Source organism: Microtus ochrogaster, linkage group LG8, assembly GCF_000317375.1.
Source record: "Microtus ochrogaster isolate Prairie Vole_2 linkage group LG8, MicOch1.0, whole genome shotgun sequence".
Classification (NCBI taxonomy): domain Eukaryota; kingdom Metazoa; phylum Chordata; class Mammalia; order Rodentia; family Cricetidae; genus Microtus; species Microtus ochrogaster.
In genome coordinates, this window is record NC_022033.1 from 22,182,065 (window position 1) to 22,196,544 (window position 14,480).

The 14,480-nt window shown below is 52.2% G+C and overlaps 2 protein-coding genes across 7 annotated transcripts in view; one reads left to right on the forward strand and one right to left on the reverse strand.

Moving 5' to 3' along the window:
* The window catches only part of Ergic3 (ERGIC and golgi 3), a 12,250-nt gene extending 786 nt beyond the window's left edge, over positions 1 to 11,464 (reverse strand). The window contains exons 1-13 of one of the 6 annotated variants that reach the window (XM_005363061.3): positions 11,319 to 11,463; positions 11,113 to 11,183; positions 10,917 to 11,004; positions 10,602 to 10,721; positions 9,112 to 9,205; positions 7,776 to 7,941; positions 7,625 to 7,682; positions 2,922 to 2,936; positions 2,286 to 2,317; positions 1,146 to 1,242; positions 1,003 to 1,067; positions 297 to 433; positions 164 to 217 (exon numbers count right to left, since the gene is read on the reverse strand). In XM_005363061.3, coding sequence (XP_005363118.1) covers positions 164 to 217; positions 297 to 433; positions 1,003 to 1,067; positions 1,146 to 1,242; positions 2,286 to 2,317; positions 2,922 to 2,936; positions 7,625 to 7,682; positions 7,776 to 7,941; positions 9,112 to 9,205; positions 10,602 to 10,721; positions 10,917 to 11,004; positions 11,113 to 11,183; positions 11,319 to 11,406 — 1,085 coding nt within the window. In that variant the 5' untranslated portion in view covers positions 11,407 to 11,463. Of the gene's footprint in view, positions 1 to 30; positions 218 to 296; positions 434 to 1,002; positions 1,068 to 1,145; positions 1,243 to 2,285; positions 2,318 to 2,921; positions 2,937 to 7,624; positions 7,683 to 7,775; positions 7,942 to 9,111; positions 9,206 to 10,592; positions 10,722 to 10,916; positions 11,005 to 11,112; positions 11,184 to 11,318 lie in introns of those variants that run through there. The other 5 variants (XM_013352222.2, XM_013352223.2, XM_005363062.3 and 2 more) reach the window with 5 other exon arrangements.
* A 1,675-nt stretch (positions 11,465 to 13,139) lies between these two features.
* On the forward strand, positions 13,140 to 14,469 carry LG8H20orf173 (linkage group 8 C20orf173 homolog). Its single transcript, XM_026787224.1, is given in 3 exon segments — positions 13,140 to 13,680; positions 13,683 to 13,703; positions 13,884 to 14,469. Coding segments are annotated over 3 exon segments (744 nt in total). The 5' UTR covers positions 13,140 to 13,317; the 3' UTR covers positions 14,244 to 14,469.
* The last annotated feature ends 11 nt before the right edge of the window (positions 14,470 to 14,480 follow it).

Below are 14,480 nucleotides of genomic sequence, written 5' to 3' on the forward strand. Positions count from 1 at the left end.
GGGCTAGGCTAGCATTTTCCTTGGCCCTGAAGGTACCCTCTTCCCCAACCAAAGCCTGGGACATTGCTGAGGATGTCACTCAGCAGGGGAACATCTGACCAAATCCACAGCACTGGGAAGCTTGGGGCCCCCACTGCCCAAACAGGCATCTTGGGACTTACCTGTAAACATGCCCCCAATGATGGCGCACACACCTGTTAGGAAGTGGGTGAAGGATCTGCAGGAAAACAGGAGGGCGTGGTCGGCACCCTACTCTCAGGCCCAGAGCCTTGGCTGCTCCCACTCCCTGCCCTCACCTGTGCTTTTCTGTCAGCTTCACCATCATGGGGGAGAGTTCATAGAGCACAAAGACCCCTGGCAGGCCCTGGTCCCCCAGCAGCCCATTAGCAACCTTCTCATGCCTGGTCACAGAGAACTGGTTTGTCCTCAGCACCTGTGGTAGGAATGGAAGCAGAGGCAGAGTGAAGTTACAAGCTGACTCAGGGCTGTGCTGAGCCTTGTCAGCCGGGACTGTATGAAGGACAGAAGAAGCTTCACACTGGTAACCAGCATCGCGAGGCCTGCGGGCCACCCAGGCCCCTCTGGCTATCCTGGTTTTCCTTCCGGTCACCATCTTACGGTTTTTATCTGTCCTCCCTCCAACTGATGGATGCTTTCAGGTGGTCCAGGGATGAGAAGAAACTCTTGTAGGCAGTACCCTAAGGCTGAGACTCACTTCCCCTCAGCCCTGCCATGCCACTCCACAGACCACAGACCAAGCAGGCCCAGGGAGGCTTGGCCAAGCCCCATGCCAGCACAGACAATGGGGGTCAGTAAGGCACCCAAGGACTGTCTGCAGGCAGTGTGGGAAGCAGGAAGACCAAATAGTGTCTGTCCTGTGTCTCAGTGAGGGCATCACTAGCCCTGGAGCCTCCGCTTTGCGTCCATCACACGGGAGTGAGAGCACTACCTCACCCCCAGCTGGAGGAACCACAAAGGTGGACAGCTCTACTCGCGACTCACCTCCCCATCCACCTTCATGTACACCGTGGGTACCACCTTCACAAAGTACTGGAACATCATGGAGGCTGTGAGGAGGAGAAAGCACAGGGCATAGGTGCCAGGCAGGGCTTTTGTGACAGAGGGGCTACCTCCCAGGACGGTACCTTGGGGTGCAGTGACATTGGTGTGGTCCAGGGGGTTCACAATGCCTGGGTAGTCCTCCCCGAATGACAGGTGCTTGATGTAGTGGGTCATGTTGATCTGTAAGCAACATCAGCGTCTGAGGCCTGCCAGCACGCAACCCACGCACAACTGTCTAGACTAGCAGAGAGGGCTGCCTGAGCCCGTCAGCACAGCTGGGCAGAGGAGAGGGTGAAGGGAAGGGCTGCGTGGGAGTGATTTCTTATTAAGAAACTGCCTACGCCCCTTGATAGGCCAACCCTTAGGTGGGTGGAGTAAACAGAACAGAATGCTGGGAGAAAGAAGCTGAATCAGGGAGTCGCCATGATTCTCCCACTCCAGGCAGACACAGATTAAGATCATTCCTGGTAAGCCAGCTCGTGGGCTACACAGATTAATAGAAATGGGTTAGGTCAATATGTAAGAGCTAGCCAATAAGAGGCTGGAACTAATGGGTCAGGCAGTGTTTAAAAGAATACAGTTTCCATGTAATTATTTCAGGTAAAGCTAGCCGAGGGGGCGGCCGGGTGCTGGGGATGCAGCCCGCTGCTCCTACTTCAACATGGGAGAGGCCATGGCTGTAATGGAAGAAATGCCTACACCAGGCATCTGTTTTTACTGAGGGCTCCCTCCTCAGCCCACACGTTCCTGGGGCTAGAGGGCTTAAGGTAGAGCTTCACAGCCAGCGAGTGCACAGCAGGTACTAGTCCTCCCCAGGTGCCTCAAGGGGTGGAGGCCTAAGCCAGAAACCCCCATTTGCCAGCTTTCCTGAGGGACAGTTAGAAATGAAAATCTGGCTGTGTCACACCCCTGGTTAAGGAGAGCCAACAGCTGCCCTCTCTGCTGAAAGGGCAGACTCCTTAGTGTGGCTCCAGTCCCAGGGTCTCTGGCCCTGCCAACTGTGCCAGCCTTGGCCATCTATCTCCACCCTGGTGGTTTCCTAGAAATGTCACACTTCATCCTGGCTTTGCTCCAAGCTTCCTTCGGTTGAGGATGCATCTATACAACTGTCTCTGCCCTCAGTCTGCACATCAGCAGAACAGAGTGATTTCTCCCCATTTCAGACATGAGCAGGGCCCAGTCTCCACGCCATCCGCCCTCCATGGTTTCCGCCCGGTACGTACATTGTCAAGGCCGAAGCTCTGCAAGTCATGAACTAGGAAAGAAGAAGAAAGAGTCACCAGCAGGCAGGTCCAGGTTCCTGGCTACTCCTGGGTCTTGTCTCAGGCCGTCCTCCTCCCTGTGGGGTATGACGCACCTATCTCCTCTCTGACCCCCGTCACTCACAGCCTGCTACCTCTGGTCCTGCTTCAGCACAGCTGGTCAGGGCCTGCCTGGATCTGGGTGAGAGTTCAGAGCCTCCCACTGGGGTGGACAGGAACAGATCTCTCTCCCAGAACAGACAGGGAGCTCCAGGCCCTGACTCCAAGCTGGGCTTTTATTTCAGGAAACAAAACCCATTGACAGGGCTCTCCCTAACCAGAGTTAATGACAAATCCCGGGACTCCCTTGCTTCTACCCTCAAAATTCCCCAAAGGGAGTCTTATGGGTTCCCTGAACCAGCAATTTCTTCCCTCCTCCTAGTCCCAACTGCCCGCTGTAAGGAACCCCACATCAAAGGCTCATCCTAGGGGTGAGTCACCCAGCAGCCAGGTCAGAGAAGGCTCCATCCCAGACCCATCCAAATCTCCCTCCCATTCCAAGAGGGCAGGCTGCCTTAGAAGTAGGGGGAGGGCCTCCCTGGGGGCAGGGCCACTTACTCTCCACAGCATGAACTGCAGCATGGGGGAGCGGGGGAGAGAGGAGGAAGAGAACAGAGATTCAGAGCTTCACAGTGAGATCTATGGAGCGAGACCCATGGGAAGAGGGAGGACAGATAGTCCTGCTTTGGCACGAGGGTCTAGCCCCAGCTAAAAGGCCTCTTGGGGGGGGGTGGTGGTGGCGCACGCCTTTAATCCCAGCACTCAGGAGGCAGAGGCAGGCAGATCTCTGGGAGTTCGAGGCCAGCCTGGTCTACAAGAGCTAGTCCCAGGACAGGCACCAAAGCTACAGAGAAACCCTGTCTTGAAAAAACCAAAAAAAAAAAAAGGCCTCTTCCAGGGCCAAAAAGGCATAAAAAAGGGCTTAAGTACTAAAATAGACAGCCGGAGATCCTCCCAGCTGTGTGACCTGGGCAAAGCACCTGGACTGTGTTCTCTGCAAAGGGCTGTCCTGAGGACCTAAAGGAGGTGGCTACTGGTCAGCCTCACGAGATGGTATACACCTCATCAGTCACCCTGCAGTCAGCAAGGATCTTAGAACTGCGGACTCATGCAGATACCCGGCAACAGGCCACTGCAGCTTGTGAATGAGCATCCTTGTACTCAGAGTCAGCTGCCCTGGGGCTCATGGCCCGTATACAGACCTAGGCAGAGGTGCAGAGGTGCAGAGGTGCTGCTGCCCACCAGCCCCACCTCCAGAGTGTGCACAAGGCCTGGAGCCCACAGCTTTACACAGTGACACGGATGTCTTCCTAGAGTCTCAGGAAATCCACTCTACTCGGCAAATTCCAGAGTAAAGGTGGGGCGGGGATTGCAGAGCCTGCAGGGTCCTCCAGGTCACCTACCTCTCCATGTGCCTTTCCCCCATTGCAGGCACAGACTACACAAGAAACTGTAGGACCCCATGCCTGCTCAGTCATGTGGAGCAGCTCAGGACCACCAGGTCCTGCTCTTCCTCTGGACCCCTCGTACCCAGTAGCTGTCCCCTAATGTGACCCTAACTCCCACCCCACCCACAACCCACCAGGTAGCAGCAACACTTGACTCAGCCTCCACCTAGGCCCTTCCTTCACTCTTCCACCTCACCCATGGCCTGGCTTTCTCTTCCAGGCACCAGCTCCATGCTATCGTCTCAGTTACTACTTGATCTCCCATACTTGGTCCCTCTAGCTCCTTACTGCCATTTCAGATCGCTATCCCCTGATCTTCTCAAAGTTCCTACTTGTTAAACATGAAATTCTACCAGGCACCCTCAGGACAGTTTCAGCAACTAACTGTCCATCCTTTATGGTACCCAAGTCACACACACGGCGAGCCTTCCAACATCCTGCCCTCCCCGTTCCTAGACAGCCCTCCCAGACCACCAGCTGTTGTCATTAGCAGTAGCTACATGCCCTCTAGCTGCAACCACAGTGCCCAAGCTCCAACTCCTGGCTTGCTAACTTCTTCCTCTTTCTCCCCTCCCTCCAGTACCTGTGGTAGTCTGTCATGCTTCCTCACTGGCTTCCACTCTGCCCCCAAACCTCAAGTCCTCGCTTTCTTCCCACGGCCCAGCTCTATGACGGCCTCTTTATACACTTCTGACTCCCTTGTCTTTGCAGCAGAGAGCAACACCAAACCCAGAAAGCCCCATGGGTGTTGCCTCTCTCTGATCTCCAGCACGCCACTCCCCTCTCCTCAGCCTTCAGCTAATGACCTTGCATCCTATGCTAGAGCAGCCAGAAGAGACATTGCCCTGTCTCCAATTGTCCTGCTCCCCTGCCATGTCTGGAGTCTGCTCCCCATCAGAGCCGGCCTTTCTCCAGAGTCGCTGCGGCACAGACAATGGTGCTATCTCTAGCATCACTTCTGCCCTTTCCACAGGTGACATCCAGCACACCAGTGCCTACACGTACTGTCCTCCTCAGCTGTGTCCCCACTCCCTAGTCTCCGGTCTGCTGCTACCTCTACACCAGTCATTCTCAACCTGGGGTTTGCGATCCCTTCGGGGCTGAACAACCCTTTCACAGGGATTGCCTAAAACCATTAGAAACCACAGATGGGGGCTGGAGAGATGGCTCAGCGGTTAAGAGCTTTGCCTGCCCTTCCAAAGGTCCTGAGTTCAATTCCCAGCAACCACATGGTAGCTCACAACCATCTGTAATGAGACCTGGTGCCCTCTTCTGGCCTGCAGGCATACATACAGACAGAATATTGTATACATAATGAATAAATATTTTTAAAAAAAGAAACCACAGATATTAAGCCGGGCGGTGGTGGCGCACGCCTTTAATCCTAGCACTTGAGAGGCAGAGGCAGGTGGATCTCTGAGTTTTAGGCCAGCCTGGTTTACAAGAGCTAGTTCCAGGACAACTAGGACTACACAGAGAAACTCTGTCTCAAAAAACTAAAATAAACAACCCAAACAAAACCAAACACAGATATATTCATAACAGTAGCAAAATGACAGTTATGAAGTAGCAACAAAAATAATTTTGTGGTTAGGGAACTGTATTAAATACGAGGAACTGTATTAAAGGTCACAGCATTAGGAAGGTTGAGAACCAGTGCTCTAGACTGACAATGGCAACGGTGACATCTATCCAACACAATCCTCAAACACTTCTCTGCATTTCTAGCTGTAGCCGTGTTCTACCAGGGCCACCAGAGACCACTACACTAACATCCCACATTCGGCTTTTGCTCGGCATCCAGAAGCACCCACCCCTGGCTCTCAGGATGCCGCGCTCCTTGCTCAAGCTCCCATTTCACCAGCCGGCCTCACAGTTTCCTCCTTAGTCCCCACACCGCTGGCCTCTAATGCAAGAGCCCTGAGTTCCCTTCTCCAACAAACTTCACCTGCACGGGGAATTCATCGAGTCTCATAGCCTTAAATCTGTGGGAGGCTCAACGTCTGTCTCCTGGCTAGTCTCTGTCCTCGAACTCCAGGCAAATGCTTACTTCATATCCCTAGGGCCTACGGAATGAGAACCCTATTGGTCTGAAGGGTCAGAAGCTGAGGATCTCTGTACTCACACCTTCAAACAGGCGCACCACCCTGAGTCCTCCTTGTCTCCTAAATGGTCATTCTATTGCTCTACAGAGCCTCCCTCGTGTCTCCTAAAAGGGAGTTCCAGTCTTCCCACTATTTGGGCATGAGCTCTGAAGTTATCTTGGCCTCCTTTGTCCTCTCTGTCACATCTATCAGCTGCTTCTGAGCTCCACCTGTGACACATCTAGAACCCAGTTCTTCTCCAGCTCCACCACCACCGCTCGCTCCGCCAGGACTGCTCACTGCCAACCTCCTCACTGACCTCTCCTGTCCTGTCTTCTCTCCTCCAGCCTTGCACACGCCATCAAGTGCTGCCTACCACGTGCCTTCATCTTTCTCTTCTGGAGACAAGGTCTTGCTATGTAGACCTTGTAGCCTGTAGATTCAGGCTGTCTTAGAACCAGAGATCCCCCTGCCTCTGCTTTTGAGTGTTGAGATCAAAGGTTCTCACCACCATGCTTGACTTTACTTTTAAGGAGAAATCAGATCACCCCCCCCCCCCAAAAACCCTTCCTGGCATCTCACACAGCACAGAAGCACGCTCTTCTGCTCACGCTGTTCCCGCCCACCCTTTCTTACGGCTCCAGGCACTTGCCAAGTGCACTCAGGCCTTCAGGACCTATGGCTGCTCTTCTCTCTCTTTGCTATGCTCCTCCACTGTGTGCAGGAGTAACCCACAGTCTTTCCTAAGTCACCGTAACTACAACAGCAGACACACTGTCCCTCAGCTCTCTCTAGTCTGCCTTGTTTTCGTCCACATTATTGTTTGTTTATTTATGTTGAGACCAGGTCTCACTATGTAGTCCTGGCTAGCCCAAAACTAACCATGTAGACCAGGCTGGTCTCAAACTCAGAGATCTGTCTGTCTCTGCCTGCCAACTGCTAGAATTAAAGGTGAGCACCACCATGCTTGACTTGGTCCACACTACTTTTTCCTTGTGGCTTTTCAAGACAGGGCTTCTCTGTGTAGCCCTGGCTATCCTGGGAATTTCTCTGTTAAACAGGCAAAGCAAAGTTTGGCCACATTACTTAATAGTAGAGGATATACCATGAATTTTATAATTGTTTCTTTTTTTTTTTTCGTTTTTTGTGGAGAGAGGGTGCTGAAGCAGGGTCTCATGTAGCTAAGGCTAGTCTCAAATCTGCTCTGTAAGTGATTATGACCTTGAACTGCCCCTTCTGTCTCTACCTCCCAAGTGCTGAGATTATAGGTATGTGGACCATCCCCAGATGTCTGTGTGAATATTCTGAGTGCAGGGACTTTATGGACTGCTGTATCTTTCTATCTAGACTAACATATGGTACCCAGGGGGTGATGACCAGATATCTAAGGAACGCACGCATAAACACAGCTCAACGTACGGAACCTGACTTCCAATCCGGCTTTGCATAACCAAAGCCTCACCTGCAGTCACCTGACCGGGGGAGGGGGTCCACCAATTAACCTGGGCTCTGTGCTACCACCCACTCCTGTACCACACAGGCTGGGGGGTCAAATCCAGGGCTTCATGCACGACAGGTGAGCTCTCTACCGACAGAGCACAGCCCTGCCCCCGAACTCCTCACAACTGTGCTGACTGCTCTCCTAAAGAACACTGGCCTAGCGAGGGGCACGCCAAGCTGCACGAGGGAACCCGACAGCTAGTCACCCGGCTGGTTCTGGACCACTCACCGTGCACATGGGACTGTTGGAAGCTCTTCCCGGGGGCAAAGTGGAAGTTTCCAGCCACCTGCAGGGACATGTTCTCTCACTCTCCACGTCAGCTGTGGAGCCCTCCCAGCCTGGCTTGGCCCAGCCACCTCGCCTTTTTCCCTCCTGGTACCTTGTTGACTTCCAAGAAGCCATACACCTGGCAGCCTTCATTCTTCTGCTCCTGCATCTTCTGGCTGAAGCCTTCTCGTCGACACTGCTCAATAGTGTCTGGGTTCTTGAAGGCCCAGCCTCGACGGCGGTACGCTTCCCGCACATCCTCGCAACTGTTACAGCACCTGCAGGGAGGAGGAGGGATGAGAGCGAGGCCAGGCTGGCACTCTGGGAAGGAAAGCCCCAACAGCTCTGCTGCCGAGGCTCTGTCAGCCTCCTCCCTGACCACCAAGGCTTCTCGCTGTCTCCTCACTGTGAGCAGAACACTCAGAGCACACCCCTATGCTGCTTGGGGCTGTGACCTGTCGTAGGAGAAAAGGCACTGGATGTCCTTAATGCCAATGAACTGTCACACAAAGATGGTTAAAATGCAAACTTCCAGCTCCACATACTACTACATACTACTACTATTATTGTCTGTGTGTGTAGGCCTGTGGATTCCAGGGCCTTGTGCTTGTTCGCCACTGACTGTAACACAAGCCTTACTTCCCCCAATTTCTTCCCTAAAAAAAAAAAAAAAAAAATCAAGTCAGGTGGTGGCAGCACACGCCTTTAATCCCAGCACTTAGAAGGCAGAGGCAGGCGGATCTCTGTGAGTTCAAGGCCAACCTGGTCTACAAGACCTAGTTCCAGGACAGGCTCAGAAAGGCACGGAGAAACCCTGACTTGAAAAACAAAAAAAAAAGGGGGGGGGGCTGGAGAGATGGCTCAGTGGTTAAGAGCACTGGCTGCTCTTCCAAAGGTCCTGAGTTCAATTCCCACCAACCACATGGTGGCTCACAACCATCTGTAATGAAATCTGGTGTCCTCTTCTTGCCTGCAGGCAGAGTACTGAAAATTCTGTATACATAATAAATAAATAAATCTTAAAAAAAAAAAGTCAGGGCTGGGGAAACCACACAGCTGTTAGCACATATCAGAGGCTTAATAGCATAGCTTTGGCCTTGTACTTCAGGGCTTTACCTATAACATACACTCGATCCTTATGTGATCACTGCAAGGAACGTGTTCCTCTCCTCCTTTATTAACAGATGGAGAAGTGATGTGGCCTGGCCTGAGGACAAGCCCTGAGAGGCTGGCAGCTAGACTCCAGAATCTCCTTTGAGCTGCTTCTCCAGGCTGAGAAGCAACAACAACTACTCCTGCCGTCTGCCGAGGTCCACAGCTGTCAGGGCAGGCCTGAACCAGGATCAGTGACAGGGCATACACCCTACCCCTCTAAACTCTTAGTCCGTCTTTCCAGGCTGAGCAGAAAGACTGATGAGAACCCACTCCCTGCCCGGGGCTCCACTCACTTGATATCTTCTGATTCAGCCCCGTAGCAGCTTTCACAGCGGTTGGGGTCCAGCGAGTCTGGGTCAAACACTGTCACCTCGACTTTCCCAAGTTCTGAGGAGAGGGCAGAGGCAAAGCACAAACAACATGAGTAGACATAGTGACATCACGAGTCCTTTGACCACTGGGGTGGGAAAAACCAAAGGAAAACCAAAATCTAATATTTATACAAAATGTATGATGGTCAGGAGTTAAGCGCTTTACATGCACCGAGCGCTAATAAGGAACAGGTAGGACTCAGCTAGCACAGCTGCTACAGGTAACTCTACCAGGTCTCACTGCATTCCTATAAGATTGTGAAAATGGGTTGAAGCTGGGCATGGTGGTGCACACCTTTAATCCCAGGACTCAGGAGGCAGAGGCAGGTGGATCTCTGTGAGTTCAAGAAAAAAAAAAGAAAGAAATATACCTGAGGGTAATGGAGACAGCTGCTTAGAAACAAAAAGTGAAAGTGAGCTAGCTATACAAGGTCTTTCATACACATTACTGGTGATCCCCAACTTACGACGGGGGTTACATATGGATAAACTATCATATCCCCAAAAAATGCACTTAATACATCTAAGATACTGAACGTCATAGCTTAATCTAGCCCGCCTAAGACATGCTCAGATACACACACAGCTTACAGCTGGGCAAACCCATCTGGCACAGAGGCTATTTCCTGACAAAGTACTAAGTATTGCAAATAACTTCCTGACTCCTTTACTGAAAGAGGAGCAGAAAGGTTGTATGGGTGCTTTCACACCCTCACAAAGTCAGAACATCCTAAGTGGGGAACCGTCCGCCTGCATCTGAGCCTTTCTCTCTTGTATGGGATACTACAGTTTACTACTTTATTGCTGATGCTCAGAGACCGCATGCAGGATGGCACTGGATCTGAACCCAGGAAATTCTACTTAAGAACTTAAACTCTTAACCTTAGGCCACGTGCACTGCAAAGGGGGAAAGCCCTTTAGCCAATGCATTGGGAAAGCAAACACATGACAAGCTTCTATATATGGAAGACCCCTGCTCAATCTTGAGAGTATGAAAACCAAGTAAAGTGTTCTGCTCATAACCACTGAGCCATCTCTCCAGTCCCTAAGGTATTCCACTTAATGTGCCGATACAAGAAACATGATTCAACAGAGTCTTGATTCTTTTTTTTTTGGTTTTTTTCGAGACAGGGTTTCTCTGTGGTTTTGGAGCCTGTCCTGGAACTAGCTCTTGTAGACCAGGCTGGTCTCGAACTCACGGAGATCTACCTGCCTCTGCCTCCCAAGTGCTGGGATTAAAGGCGTGCACCACCACCGCCCGGCCAGAGTCTTGATTCTTAACAGCTGAAGAACCCTAGGCAAGCCAGCTGACTTCTGTCTAATGTGTCACTGAGCCTGCAACAGTCCACTTCTGGATGACGGTGTGTGTCCAGCTCTAGGATTGGAGACCTGCCCCCCCCCACCTTGGTTACCGTGACGTTCCGCCTCTGAGCTCACGGGGATTCCATCCTTATCTAGTCGTTTCTTGAACAGGTTGTGCTCCACATCCAGCTGCTGCTCCCCGGCCACGTCCATGGCATCGATGCTCAGATCTTGAAAGAGAGAGGTACTATGTATGACTCCAGGGACCTGGAGATGGGAGCTTTAATAGGAAAGAAGTATCTCGTGGAAGAATTGAACTAGGGGCATGAGGATGACGTGGCACCCATTCCGGGATCTAAGTGTAAATCTGGACGCCCACCTGATACACCCAAGAGTCCAACTCCCACCCACAATCAGGTACTCACAAGCACAAGGCATGTGCGGGAAAAGAACATCGATGTTGATCTTCAGTTTATCTCCCCGAGACTTGTCCACATAAAGCTCAGGATGCACCTGCAGCGACACCCTCTCAGTCAGATTGGGCCTTACCCCCTACCCCGATTTAAGGGACCTACCCTTAGAACGCCAAGCCCCGCCCACGTTCTAGGGCACGCCCCTTACCTCAGTGGTGAGATAATACTGCAACTCGGACAGGAACAGCAGGAGCATGAGAAGGCCACTGACTATGGTCACTGCAAGGCGGGAGCGAGATTTGGAATGGCCTGTGTCCCACCCCTCAGCCTCCAGCAGGCCAGGGAGAGTCCGGGAGCCCGGGCCAAACGCGGGGACAGCTCCCTCCCCACCAACCCTCCCGCTCCGAGACCTACCCGTGGCGCCCCCGCAGGTCTTGATCCGGAAGTCCTCCAGAGTCTTGGGGTAGGCATCGAACTGCTTCAGCTTCCCCAGCGCCTCCATGGGGACCGCCCGGAAAGGGGACACTAGCCGGCCCGCCCCTTTAGCCTCCCGCTTCCGGCCTGGGGTCTGGGCCACGCCCCTCGCTGTCTCGCGCAGACGCGGCAGTGCCTACGAGGGCGCCACCCTTACCCGCCTTCTTACAGGCTGTGTGGCCTGTGGGCGTTGTCCCGCTCCCTGGCGAGGATTGGGCAGGGCCCGGAGGTGGGCGGGCCGAGAATAGGGAGGGCGGAGCTTGAGCGACTGCCCCAGTGCTAAGCGCTTCTCGTCTGACCTTACGACCTGCTACTTCAGCGCTACTGACAATTCTCCTGCAGTAGCTGCAGCAGCATCAGTTCGAATTGGATCCAAGTGCAAATAATTGTCCCCCGTCGACAGTATCGGAAAGTCCAAAAGTGGTTCCGAGGTGTTTCCAATGCGGTTAAGGCTCGAGAATCTCCGCCCTGAGAAGTGGCGAGTTGGCTCAGCGGGTGAAGGCGCTTGCTGCCAATCCTGATCACCTGAGCTTGATCCCCAGGACCCACATGGCCGAAGGAGAGACCTGATTCCTGCAAAATATCCTCCTGACCTCCACACGAATGCCGTGGCACTCCCATGGCCGCATACAAAATAAGTAAATATATTTTTAAAAATTATTTTTAAAAGAAAGTGGGAGTTAGCTTTCATTTTTCTCAAGCGCAAATTGATCAATAATGGAACCCAGTTCTACTGGACCTCAAAGTACGCTGGGTTCTTAACTCAAAAGCTCCCCAGCGTTACTCCCAGTGCTTTCTGGGTTATCCTAAATCATTGTATAGAACATGGGCAGTTCACCGACCCTTTCCACCCCTCCAGGCCTAGACTATAGAGTGGAGAGTAAGCCAGCCCTTATTCGCATTCTCTTGTGACCCATTGGCTGTAGAGGAATGACTTCATCTTAATCCAGCTGTGCTGACTAAAACGAAGTGATCCTGAGTTTTATTTTGAAACAGGGTCTCCTTGTGCTGTCCAGGTTGGCCCAGAACTCCTGGACACCACCCGTCTCAGCCTCAAGGCATCTCATGGGAGGTTTTTGTTTTGAAGGTTTATTTTTGTGTACATGCATGTGTTTCTATGAAGCAGGTGATAGCAGAGCGCATTGGATCCCCTGCTAGATTTAGGGGCAGTTGTGAGCCATCCAGTGTGTGCGTGCTAGGGACTGAACCAGGGTCAACCACGCTGAGCTCTTTCTTAAGCCCTGAGCTTAAAGGTTTTGATTTAGAATTCCTGCTTTGGGTCATAAATCTCGCTTTAGGAATCCCATATTATGCTGTCGAGTGGTTATATACCCATAATGGTGAATGGTTTCCCTTCCACCTAAAGATTTTTTCAAAGTTTTTTTTTTTTTCTTTCTCGAGAAGGGGTTTCCTTATGTAGCCCTGGCTGTCCTGGAACTCACTTTGTAGACCAGGCTAGCCTCGAATTCAGAGATCCACCTGCCTCTGTCTCTAAAGTACTGGGATTAAAGGCATGATCCACCACTGTCCAGCAAAGTTTATTTTATTTTAGACAAGGTGTCACTGTGTAGCCTTAGCTGGTTTTTTATTCACAGAGATTTGCTTGCCTTTTCCTCCCGGGAGCTATGATTACAAGCATGTACTGCCACACCGAGCGCTTAAATGTTTTTGTTAGCATATATTGGTTATCCACAATAATAGGTTTCATTATAACATCTTCATACATATATATAAAAAATGTATTTCTATCATACATGCATATACACACACATGAGTGTACCCAGTTAGCACCTTCATTTCCCCTTCACCGACAGCCAGGCTTCCCTTCTGCAGAGAGCACTCAGCAGAAAACTATGCTCTCTGTCTGTTCCAATATCTTCCCTCTAGGCCCAGTCAGAGCACTCTCTGGGGGCAGGAAAATGGACAGGAGGGGAAGGTGATGCTGGAGCCAGCGTGGAGGAATGCTGGTGCTGTCCATGGCCTCAGCCCCATGTCCTTCCAGGAGGAGAAGCCAGTCTGCTGCCTGCCACATGAGCCCTTGTCTGGGCCAGCCATGGAGTACTGCTAGGTCTTCTGGGGGCTCATCTTGTGGCTGAGGGCTCCCTACCTGGACTGGACACATGAAACAGCACCCCAGTAGGAATGGACATACATGGTACTACGGCACTGTAACTGGCTGTGCTTCAAATTCGGGGAGCATGGCTGCCCTTCAAGGACCCCCAACTGCCCCACCTGCCACCATACAGTTGGAGGATGGACCTGTTTCGAGGCATGTTATGAGAAGACCGTGGGGTACCTGAGGAGGACCAAGCTCTCTGGTGGCTGGTCAGTGGACAGCACTGGGCCCTGAGCTGTTCACTTTCCTCCCCAGGCCCAGTTCATCCCCATCCTTTGGCTTCTGTGTGCTTCTCCCCTCTCCAATCTTGGCCCCTGGGCTCACCCGCCCCTACCCCCAGAACTGATGGCTGGTGCTAGAACCCCAACTTCTCTTTCTGCTGCTACCAGGACATGAGCTCAGTAAGTGAGCTTGGAAAAGTGTGGAAGGAGCTATTAGAAGTGATTCCCAGGCCCCTCGTGCACCTTTTTGATTTCCTCTGTGTGCCCTGTGTCATGCTGGGGACTCTGGCCACAGCAGTATCAACATGGATTTCAGCAGTTACTAAGAAGGTAGTAGGCCCGGTCAGGCTTGCCCCAGGTTCTGTCAGTTTCTGCCTTGTTCCCAGGATAAGTCAGGATACCACCCGCAGCTCTGAGGAAGGTGTAAGGAGCCAAACCCCAGGACCCTTCACCTGGCCCAGGAATACCAGGGTTCCTGGAGGCAGCAGGGGTTCCCAGAGCTTGCTGATCTGGTGCACCGGGTGGTAGTGTGGGGATAGGCTAGATATTCTCAACATGCAGGTACGGGGAGTTCTTGAGGAGGAGGGAAGAATGTGGGGATCTCTGCTGCCTTGATAGGGATGTCTGAGGGATTTTCTTAGGTCTCAAGAGCTTCCTGGAATTTCACCATCTCCAGTTCTTTCTCAACTGTAGATTTTGGGAGATGGTCTGATTTCCTCAGAGGCACGAGACAGGATAAGGCACAGAGGATACGGCTCTGATCTG